The 11,493-nt window shown below is 38.2% G+C and overlaps 2 protein-coding genes across 3 annotated transcripts; both read left to right on the top strand.

The window, feature by feature from the left end:
* Positions 1,838-7,330, top strand: LOC18597697 (wall-associated receptor kinase-like 15). 2 transcript variants are annotated; one of them, XM_018120864.1, is made up of 5 exons: positions 1,838-1,987; positions 4,355-4,466; positions 4,631-5,359; positions 5,974-6,036; positions 6,142-7,330. In XM_018120864.1, exons 2-5 carry the CDS (start codon positions 4,379-4,381, stop codon positions 7,182-7,184), a joined length of 1,923 nt encoding a protein of 640 aa, XP_017976353.1. In that variant the 5' UTR covers positions 1,838-1,987; positions 4,355-4,378; the 3' UTR covers positions 7,185-7,330. The 2 variants fall into 2 exon arrangements, with proteins under 2 accessions (XP_017976353.1, XP_017976352.1); XM_018120863.1 differs by having other exon boundaries at positions 6,136-7,330.
* LOC18597696 (wall-associated receptor kinase-like 20) lies at positions 9,038-11,320 on the top strand. Its single transcript, XM_018120878.1, has 3 exons — positions 9,038-9,812; positions 9,964-10,026; positions 10,245-11,320. Exons 1-3 carry the CDS (start codon positions 9,038-9,040, stop codon positions 11,318-11,320), a joined length of 1,914 nt encoding a protein of 637 aa, XP_017976367.1.

Below are 11,493 nucleotides of genomic sequence, written 5' to 3'. Positions count from 1 at the left end.
CTAATAAAGGTGCTGATCAATATAATTTCACTAGTACAGCTGATGAAGAGTCACAGCAAATTGCAACTAATGTTGATTTTGATTTGGAGGATGAAAGTAAAACAGTTAAAGGTACAAGGAGCTTAGTTGACTTTTACAGTAGATGTAATGTAGCATTAGCTGAACCAGCAACCTTCAAACAAGCTCAGCTAGATGACCACTAGAAATCAGCTATGGATGCTAAAATGGAGATGATATCTAAGAATGGGACATGGATTCTTATTGACAAACCAACTGACAAAAACATCATATGAGTGAAATGGATTTATATAACCAAACTTAATCCAGATGGTTCTGTCAACAAGTACAAGGCTCGGTTGGTGGTTAAAGGGTATGCTTAACTTTATGGGGTTGATTACATGGAAACATATGCTCTAGTGGCCAGACATGACACAATAAGGATGCTTGTTGCTTTGTCATCCAGGGAGGGATGGAGAATTTATCATCTGGATGTCAAATCAACTTTTTTTAATGGCATTCTTACTGATGACATTTATATTGAACAGCCTAAAGGTTATGTGCAGCAATGGTCTAAGAAGAAGGTATGCAAGCTTATCAAGGCATTGTATGGCCTGAAACAAGCTCCAAGAGCTTAGTATACTAGAATTGATGAATACTTCAAGAGTTAGGGGTTTCTAAGAAATATCAATGAATTAACCTTGTATGTGAAACATGAGCATAATACTGTGGAACTTATAGTAGCATTATATGTGGATGATCTTCTAGTTACTGAACTAGAGGGTAAGTATGTGTCTGAGTTTAAATCCCGGATGAAGGAAGAATTTGAGATGACTGATTTAGGGGTTATGACTTATTTCCTTGGTATGAAAGTGGTGCAAGGTACTGATAAAGTCATATTGCATCAAGGCAAATATGCTCAGGATTTGTTAAAGAAGTTTAATATGAGCATGTGCAAGGTAGTAAGTACTCCATTGTGTACTGGTGCTAAGTTCAGTGTAGCAGATGGTGCTGAGAAAGCCAATGGGCGGCTATATAGAACCATTATTGGTTCTTTACTTTATTTAGCAACTACTAGGCCAGATATAATGTTTGCAACATGCTTGCTATCAAGGTTCATGCAGAGTCCTTAAGAAGTACATTTTGCTGCAGCTAAAAGAGTTCTAAGACATGTTAAAGGGACTGTGAATTATGGACTGGTATATATGAAGTAGGAGAACAGTCAGCTGATAGGTGTAGACACCTAAAAAAATAATAAATTTTAAATTTAAATTATAATAAAATAAAATATAATATAAAAAATAAATAAAGAAAAATATATAAAAACCCATCCATCACGCATGATGGGGTTCTGGCCACCAACTCCCTGGTGCCAGAACCCCATTGTCGGGTTGTCCAATTTTTTGGACAACCCGGCTTGTTTTAAGGACCACCTGCAAAAAAAAAAAAGGGAAAGCCAAAAAAACTCAACCAAAAAAAGCCAAGAAAGATTTCAAAAAAACCGATCCATCACCTGCAAAAAAAAGCCATCAGAAAAAGAAAACACAAAAAAAACAGAGCAAAGAAAAAAAAAAAGGAGGGAGAGAGAAGAGGAGAAGAGTGCGACGCCTCGGCAGGGAGAAAGGAGAAAGAGAATGAGGAAGAAAGAAAGAGGAAAAAGAAAGGAGAAGCCAACGGGGGAAAGAAAGGAGAAGAAAGAGAAGAAGGGGGGGCGGCTAAGAGAGAAAGAAAGAAAGAAAGAGAAAGAAAGAAGAAAGAGAAAAGAAAAAGAAAGAGAGAAGAAAAGGGGAGCGGCTGGGAGAAAAAGAAAGAGAAAAAAAGAAAGAAAAAAAGAAAAAAAAAGAAAAAAAAGAGAAAAAGGTTCAAACGGCATTGGGCTTTCTTTTTAAGGCAGAGAGATTTTTTTTTTTGGCTTTCAACAGCTCAATTAATTGAAAAGCTTGGTGGGCTGTACATAAATTGTTTGGGTCATTGTTAGAATCCAAATCAGGTAAAAATCTAATCTTTTTTTTTTATGAATGCATTATGAATTATGTTACTTGGGTTTGGTCCAATTCATTTGATTGAATATGTAATTAGATGGCATAAAATTAAGCTAAATTATTTAGTATAGTGTTTTAAGATTTATTTTAGATAATATTTTAAAGAATAGTATTAATAGTAAAAAAAAAAAAGAGAGGTTTAAATAGAAAAAAATATTTATAGTATAAATATATTAGATACTTGTAAGTATAATAAAATATAATTATTATAAAATTACAATGATTATTTTGAGTGACTCGATGATAGAATTTCACTTAAAAAAAGGACAAAGAGTGGCTTTTTTTTTTGTGGATTTATTAGGTGCGGAGTTCAAAAGGATTTTCACCGAAGCGTCGGGATGAATCCAACTTCAGCACTCCAATAGTCATTAACTCAAATAATCATTGCTAAAATGATAATATATATTAAGAAAAATAAATCTACGTAATATTACATTTAAATCTAGGTTAGTGTAGTTAGTTAATTAGCAAATAAATATCATTAAATAAAATTAAGTTAACCATTAATTTAATTAATTATTTATTCGACAAGTTATATAATCAAGTTAAATGTTAATCAACAATGTTAGTTAAAAGATACGGATCTAAATAAAAAATAGAAAAAAATAATAATAAAAATAAATAAATAATCCGTAAAAAATGACAAAATAAATATATAAATAAGGTGATAAATTATTGGATGAATTATGAACCGCTTAAATCAATAAACGCGATCATATAGGCATCATCATCTTATACTGTCATAGCACGCCACATTTATCTTGCAAATGGTGCGGGAATTCCGATGATGGGATTTTCCCGAAGAGCTTGTAGATATGAGTTCTTCCGGGGATATCTCTAGGTGAGGAGAATTTCGAGATTTCACCAAAGCGTTGGGATAGTCTTCGAATAATTTTCCAATAAAAGATTACCGACCTCATTATTTAAAATAAACGAGTCATGACATCATTTTACCCTTACATCATATGCATACGTAAAACCAAATAAAAGACTCAGGCAGTCAATTTAATAAAAATTTAGTTAATAAGTAGGGATTAAATCAAAAGTAGGCTATAATAGGATAACTTAAAATTAAATGGTACCGTTTATGGAACGGGCGCCACGGAGGTGCTAACCCTTCTCCGTGCGTAACCACACTCTCGAACCCATCTCTAAAAAGACGTGGATCAGTTCTTGTTCTTTCGACGGACCTAAAATTAATTTAGAACTTCGTCGATTAGAATCGGGTTAATAGGTGACCAATCACACCTAGATAAAAAAGATTGGTGGCGACTCCTAAACGAATTTAATTTTTGCCCGCGTCTGGCGGACGGATTCCCGGACCCGCACGTTACGACAATAGGCTTTTCTTATAGTGATTGGGCTGGTTCTTTGGATGATTCTAAAAGCACAGGAGGGTTCTGATTTTCTTTTGGAAGTGCTGTGTTTGCTTGGAGCTCCAAGAAGCAGTAAGTTGTAGCTCAGTCAATAGCTGAGGCATAATACATTGCTTGTGCAGCGGCTACCAATCATGCTTTATGGTTAAGGAAACTACTGGACAAGCTGAGTTCAAGCTGAACAAGGGAACACTGATTAATGTTGACAATTTATCAGCAATAGCAATAGCTAAAAACCTTGTTCAACATGGTAGAACGAAGCATATCAGGGTTAAGTACCATGCTTTAAGAGAAGCTGTAAAGGAGGGTGAAATAGAGTTAGCTCATTGTTCAACTAATGATCAATTTGCTGACATTTTTACAAAGAGCTTGGGAAAGGAAAGATTTGAGTATTTGAGATCATGTATTGGAGCTCAACAGATTAAGAATGAAGGGGTTGTGTTGAAGATTAATACTTAATCTGTGAAGTTAGATGACTAAAGTCATTGGCGGGAAGCAACAAACAGAAGGTTAAGGAAGTTTGTTCAAGGAATGAAACGTTGCCGTTAGGGATTTAATAAGCTTAGTGATATGATGGTTTCTTGTGGCGTTTAACTTGGTTTAATTGTTCAGTTGCTATACGTAGTAGTTTGATGTTGTTTTGCCCGGTTATCATTTTCTGTTTTCAATGCTCAACGGTCATGCTTCTTCTTCTTCTTGTTTTCTGCTGAAGTTGTATTTCGATTGGTGTGAAGTTTTTCCTCTTGATCCGATTTATGAGGAAAGTTTGTAATTGCTTAGCATAAATAAATTTTTGAAAATTGGATCGGTGTGCTTTTTGGATCCAATATTTTGAGCTGAATTTTTTTCTTTGTTTTTCTGCCCAACAAAACTTTCTGAACTTTTTCAAGTAAAATTTCTCAGAAATTCTTTAATCAGCTGTGTAGCCGTTTTCTTCAGGATACATTGTCCCTATTTAGCGGCATGTCCTCCAATATAATGAAGAGAGAGAGAGAGCCATATGCCCTAATTTTAAAGTGCATTGGAAGAACAAATTTGGGCTGTTTGTCAGGTACGAGGTTAAATTGAACAACAATATGTAAAATAGAACTATATTAAAAGCCAGAATCAAGCTTGCTCGAATTTATTTTACTCTAAGTTTTTCACTCCAGCCTTTAACAAAGAAGAAAATGCTACCTCTTTTGATTCTGACAATGGCAATGCTGGTCTCTACAGATCCTGTCATGGCCTTAAAGCTCTGTCCGAACTGTGGCCGAATGTCAGTGCCATATCCGCTTAGCACCGGACCAGATTGTGGTGACCCCTGGTACAAAGTTCGCTGCAATGCAGGAACACTCAGGTTGGATGGTCTCAATGGATCATCCTACATGATCACTTCTATCAATCCGATGACTCAGACCCTGATCATCCGTCCGCCAGGTTTTGCCCAGAACACCTGCATGGCAGCTGATTTTGGAAGCCAAGGAATTCAGCTAGACAGCAACCTCCCTTTTAACATAACTAGCACCAACACTGTCATGATCATGAATTGTAGCATCGCGGTCCTGCAAGAATATGCAGCGCTCAATTGTAGCTCGACAAGCATCTGTCATGACTACATAAAGGGCAACCAAGAGGCCAGAGCAAAATGTAGAGCATTACCGGTTTGCTGTTGGTTTGTAACAGGGGGAACTGTACATGCCCACAGAATCAGGGTTCGCCCTGAAAGATGCTCAGCTTATCAAAGTTTTGTGAATTTGGATATGAACTTGCCAGTCAGTAAGTGGCCTGCGCCAGGGCTGGAGATAGAGTGGCTAACGCCAGAAGAACCAAGATGTAAGCTGCCGGAAGATTGCAATGGTTTATTGAATTCAGTGTGCTTGCCAGATCCGGTAAATGTTGGGCAAAGAAGGTGCTTATGCAAGTCCGGGTTTCAATGGGACCCCATCCATGGAATTTGTCGAGGTCAGTACAAAACTTCTAGTATACCATTCTACTTTCTGTTGAACTGGAATAGGTTATACAATTGAGTCCACCATCAGTAATCGCAGATTGAGATAGCAATCATGAATTAGTTCTTCTCAAAATGTTTTAGAAAGTTGAAAAGAAGAGATTGTTTAATAGAAAGTCCTGCATGAATTGTTAAAAACAAGAGCATATTATGTCCCTAGAATGACACGTTTCCTCTGCTCTTGGAGCCTGTGAAAATGCATGTGGAGTTCAATTTTCAGGCTTCTCGCAGCTTAAAGGCGTGGTGACATGAACCAAGATCTGGAAGATCTTCATTAAATTTCGAACAGAAAATTTGAAATTGCAGGTTGCCAAGCTGGTCGCATGTGCAAATGCGTACAAACCTTTTCCCAAGAATCCATATTCGAGTAGAACAATGTTGGAAACACCAGCATCTAAAATTTACTTCCGGGGGTAGTTAAGACCTGGGATGAAGAAATGTCAACTAGTACTTTAGTATTTTTTTTCTAGTTAAATGAATGATAATGAAAGAAAGTTGTCTGTTATGCTGCAATAAAACCAAGTAAATTGAATATTTTTAGGACACTGAACTCCCTTTTTGCTCTTAGATGTGAAGTGTAAACATGGGAGAAGTTGCAAGCATCAAAAGAAGAAGACATCCATCCTTGGAGGTAAAATGTCAGCGCCTCTTTTGGATCTAAAACCAATCTGATTTTGCAATTAATTAGATAAATCTTTCTAGCTAATCTAGGGTTATTTCTAATGTCTAGGTGCAGCCTTTGCAGGAGGTGCAATCCTAATTGGACTTGTTATTACCATTGTTATAATCTACAAGCAACGGAAGCACTGTGAGAGAGAAGCTGAAGTCAGTTTAACAAAGGCCCATAAAGATCTGTTAATCTCCAACAGTGGCAAACTGGCCAAATTTTTCACTAGCAAAGAGATAGCAAAAGCAACAAACAACTTCTCCAAAGACAAACTCCTTGGCTCAGGAGGCTTCGGTGAGGTCTTCAAGGGCATTCTTGATGATGGAACAAGGATAGCTGTCAAGCGAGCTAAGCTTGGAAACGCCAAGGGCGTTGATCAAATTATCAATGAGGTCCGAATTCTTTGCCAAGTGAACCATAGAAACCTAGTCAAACTCCTCGGCTGTTGTGTTGAGCTACAGCAACCTCTTTTGATATATGAGTACATCCCAAATGGTAACCTTTTCGATCATCTTCATATGGCCTTCTCAGGTAAAGGGGTTACACTCTCATGGCACCGCCGGCTTGGCATTGCCTACCAGACAGCACAAGGGCTTGCCTATCTCCATTCTTCTGTGGTTCCACCTATATACCACCGTGACATAAAATCAAGCAACATTTTGTTAGATGAGAATCTTGATGCTAAAGTTTCCGATTTCGGGCTTTCCAGGCTTGGTTTGAGTGATGTGAGTCATGTTACAACTTGTGCTCAAGGAACTTTAGGTTATCTTGACCCAGAATATTACCTTAACTTCCAATTGACTGAAAAGAGTGATGTGTACAGTTTTGGAGTAGTTTTATTGGAGCTATTGACTTCCAAGAAAGCAATTGATTTTAACAGAGAAGAAGAAGATGTGAACCTGGTGGTTTTTGCTAGGAAAATTCTCAAAGAAGAAAGGTTCATGGATATCATCGATCCTAATCTTATACAGGGAGCTGGCAAAATGGAATTAGAGACAATGAAGGCTCTGGGATTTTTAGCAGAATCATGTTTGAATGAGAGAAGGCAGAATCGACCTTCAATGAAAGCAGTTGCTCAGGAGATTGAGAGTCTTATGAGTGTTGTCAAGTGAATAGTGCCAGAACCATTTAGCAAATACATTGCATTTTTAGTCATTACAAAATGACAAAATATTTGCAAGAGAGTTCTTATTTGTAGCAGCACCTTTAATAATTGCCTTTTTCTCTCTTGTATTTTGCCAAGAGAATTTTTTGTTTATGTGCTTTTCTTTTTCATCTCATAATTAATTATACAATAGCAATAAGTAATGCTGCCCTCACTGCTTAAATTCCAATCTGATTAAGCTTATTGGAACTTACCTAAATTTTCCACAGGCCAACTGCTCTTTTCTTTCTGCGCCCCCATCCATAAGCATGTTACAACTGCAGATGTGATATGGCAGCATTTTTGTGCATTAGAATTAAATACAGATTTTTACCCCTTAAATGTAAACTGTCAAGGCATAACAGGAAAATGTTGCAAACAGGTCAGGATCATAGATGTATTACAGGACAATTTATGATTTAATTGAGTTTCCTTTCCTGGAGCTAATATCATAATTCATCCAATCCTTCTTTTTTCTTGTTCAATTGGAAATACCAGATTTATTCTATTTGATCTTTCTTGATTGCAGATTAACCAAATAAAACTTTGATTAAATAGTTATCCCTCTTCTTACTTCATGTTCTGAATGCTTCTTCACTTGGTGTTCAACTACAGTCCATCTTTTTTCCTGGAGAGCAACTAGATCATGTGCCATGGGAATCTGGCAAAAGGGGCTTATAGTTTATTTCCAATGGAACAAAAACCGGAGAGATCATTGTGCTTTCCAATATGATAGGAAGCTTATTCGTATTGCAGACGCATTAGCTTCCAATGTGAAGGAGACATTTAAGTTTAAACCATGGAATATGGTCTAGGAAAACACACTTGCAATTGGTGGATTAGGGAACACTGTGTTATGGGATGCTAAATGGAAGTTCTGCAGCCTCGGATCTCGAGATTCCCAGAGGACATTGGAACATATTCATGCATGGTAAAACTGATGCATATCAGCAGGCCAGATCCTTGTTGTTTCACCGAGGGAATGGGATTGACGCTGGACCACTACAATTATGTTGAAATTTAAAAACATGGAGAACGAAGCAATACACAGTTTTTAGCTAAAAGCCTTGGAGTCTAGAGTGTTCAAACTAAAATTTGGCCAGGCAGCAGGGCCTTTGGTTCTGAACCTATTGCTGTTATGATGATTAGTACATGCATGAGAAGAGCTATGCTTCAACCTGAGCGGTGTGGAATTTGAAATTTTGGTGTACTCTTAAGTGACCTAATCCTTCACCTCCTTTATGACAGAGTTGCTAACTTGAAGAATAAACTTAAGATCTCAAATATTTGATCAGGGAGTGATAGAGTTAACAGGTTGAAGTTAAGTAACTTCATAGAGGCGTGGAGAGCCCGAGATCTAAGGAAAGTGTAATCATCACCATGGTGTGAAAGCATTAGCACATCATTTCAGAGCAGTGAACCCACATCTCTTCCCAAGAAAATGTTGGCTGCATTGAAGAAACCTAAACTACTTTTGTACATTGGACGAAGTTGACGGTTGTCTTCTTGTTTTCACACTCCATATAATAATGCTGAAGGAACACTCTAGGGTCAGTTTAAAAGACAAAACTGCCCACTTCAAACCACACTAAGCTTTAGTAAATTGACAGATTTCCTTCGAAATATGTAAACAACAGATTTCCTCATTTAAAATCACAAACTGATTACATTAGTCTATGCTAGTAACCTGACCAATATTGTCTTTTCAGAGTCCGGAGTACTTGCAATGCTTCTCTGTTGTGACATAGACTGGTGCCTAACTTATATAGTTAATACCCTTACAGTTTAATTTAACTGCAAAAACCACCAATTTTTCCTCCAATGGAGAAATCTGTATTCTCAATATTGATCTTTACGGTAGTACTAATATCATTTGCAGGGTGTGCAGCTGCCATGGTTCGTTGCAGTAATTGTGGCCGCATTCCAGTGCCTTACCCACTTAGCACTGGGCCTAATTGCGGTGATCAAGCCTATAAGATTAGGTGCACTGCAGGGGCACTATGGTTTAATGCTCTAAAGGGATCTTACACGATCACATCCATCAATCCCCTGACTCAGCGGATAATTCTCCAACCCCCAAGCCTTTCCGGTGGCACTTGCATTTCAAGTGATATCAGCACACAAGGAATCCAGCTTGATGATAATCTTCCCTTCAACATAACTAGCAGTAACACTGTTTTGTTGCTGAACTGTACGAACGCAATGTTGCACTTGCAAGCACCCATAAATTGTACATCAACAAGCATATGTCATAACTATATCAAGGATAATGCAGCCGCGTGCATGAATACTCCATTGTGTTGCGTGTTCAAGACTGGCGGGTCACAAACTGCGTATGTGGTGAGGATTCATGATGGAGGTTGTCTAGCATATCAGAGCTTTGTGAACTTTGACACTGTCAACCCTCCAAAGAAATGGCCTGAGCCTGGTTTGGAGATAGAGTGGGCTTTGCCACAAGAACCGGTTTGCAAAACGCCATTGGATTGCAAGAACTTGTTGCATTCGAAGTGCTTAGCTGATCCTGTGAATGTTGGATCTTCAAGGTGCTTGTGCAACAAAGGGTTTCAGTGGGATCCTATCAACGGATTGTGTCAAAGTAAGTAACCACTTTCCCTTGAATGTGATCAAACCCAAGTTGAATATAGCAGTGAAGCAAAATAGGGATAGAATTTTACCTCTTGAATGAGCAAAAATGACTCAGACACAGTTCAAAGGAATATAATGCTTACTCTCTTCTCTTTGTTTAGGTGCAAAATGCCGACCAGGGAAACGCTGCAAAAACCCAAAGAAGCAGACAGTACTCATTTGTGGTATGTGTGTGCCAGCGTAGAACTAAAATTCACATAAAAAATCATGTTAGGGTAACCTCTGTTTCACATTCCAAGTTCTGCTGAATTTGCACTACTCTTATCTTTTTCTCCAAGTATTTAGCAATTTAGCAAATCTAGTAAAAATGTGATTATACTCTACCTGAGTCTACCAGGTTCTATGCCAGGTAGTGTTTGTGATGGTTACTACATTTTTTCAGGTATGGCTGCTGCGCTGGGAGGAATTTCACTTGCTATAATGATTGGAATTCTAGTGTACAGGCAACGTCAGCGTGTAAAGAAAGAATTGCAGAAGAATCTAATCAAGGAGAGGGAAGAGATATTAAATGCCAAAAACCATGGCAAATCAACCAGGGTCTTCACTGGCAAAGAAATAACAAGAGCAACCGACAACTTCTCTGCAGCAAACCTCATAGGATCCGGAGGTTTTGGCGAGGTCTTCAAGGGCGTTCTTGATGATGGAACTGTAACAGCCATCAAACGTGCAAAGCTTGGGAACACCAAAGGTACTGATCAAGTCCTCAATGAGGTTCGAGTTCTTTGCCAGGTGAACCACAGGAGCCTGGTAAGACTCCTTGGCTGTTGTGTTGAGCTTGACCTGCCTCTCATGATATATGAGTTCATCCCCAATGGAACATTGTTTGATCACCTCCATTATCACCTTTCTGGCAAATATGCTCCCCTCACATGGCAACGTCGGCTACGCATTGCTCACCAGACTGCAGAAGGTCTTGCTTATCTCCACTCCGCAGCAGTGCCACCCATTTACCATCGTGATGTGAAATCAAGTAACATTTTACTTGATGAAAAGCTCAATGCCAAAGTTTCTGACTTCGGGCTCTCCAGGCTGGTTGAGACAACAGAAGCAGGTGATAGTCACATACACACCTCTGCTCAAGGAACCCTTGGATATCTAGACCCAGAATATTACCGTAGTTTTCAGCTTACAGATAAGAGTGATGTTTATAGCTTTGGGGTTGTTCTCCTTGAGCTCTTGACTTCTAAGAAGGCTATAGATTTCAACAGAGAAGACGAGAACGTGAATTTGGTGGTTTACATGAAAAATATAATAGATGAAGAGAGACTGATGGATGTTGTTGATCCAGTTCTCAAAGAGGGAGCTACAAATTTAGAACTGGAAACAATTATAGCATTGGGGCTACTGGCAGCATCATGTTTGGATGACAAGAGACAGGACCGACCTTCTATGAAAGAAGTGGCTGATGAGATTGAATACATTAACAGCATTGCTACGGGTGAGGTTTCTGAAGTGTAGATGCAAGGATTGGCACAGCCATGATTTTTGGTTGACTGGATGTTATAGCCCCCAATCAATTGTAAAAGTAAAATGAACTCAGAGATTTCACTAGTTCTAGATCCCCATTTCTAACTTCCCTAGTTAAAAACTTCACCTCTTTCAATTACTTTAAGATGGCAAGTAAAAATGGA

The sequence above is a fragment of the Theobroma cacao genome, chromosome 5 (assembly GCF_000208745.1).
Source record: "Theobroma cacao cultivar B97-61/B2 chromosome 5, Criollo_cocoa_genome_V2, whole genome shotgun sequence".
NCBI lineage: Eukaryota > Viridiplantae > Streptophyta > Magnoliopsida > Malvales > Malvaceae > Theobroma > Theobroma cacao.
Note: the sequence above shows the minus strand (reverse complement) of the source record. Positions and strands in the feature narration are given on the sequence as shown.

Coding starts and splice junctions, on each gene's coding strand:
- LOC18597697 (XM_018120863.1), top strand. CDS start 4,379: ATGTCCTCCAATATAATGAAGAGAGAGAGAGAGCCATATGCCCTAATT. Junction 5,360..5,973: donor CATCCATGGAATTTGTCGAG/GTCAGTACAAAA, acceptor TTTTGCTCTTAG/ATGTGAAGTGTAAACATGGG. Junction 6,037..6,135: donor GAAGACATCCATCCTTGGAG/GTAAAATGTCAG, acceptor TCTAATGTCTAG/GTGCAGCCTTTGCAGGAGGT.
- LOC18597696 (XM_018120878.1), top strand. CDS start 9,038: ATGGAGAAATCTGTATTCTCAATATTGATCTTTACGGTAGTACTAATA. Junction 9,813..9,963: donor TATCAACGGATTGTGTCAAA/GTAAGTAACCAC, acceptor CTCTTTGTTTAG/GTGCAAAATGCCGACCAGGG. Junction 10,027..10,244: donor GCAGACAGTACTCATTTGTG/GTATGTGTGTGC, acceptor ACATTTTTTCAG/GTATGGCTGCTGCGCTGGGA.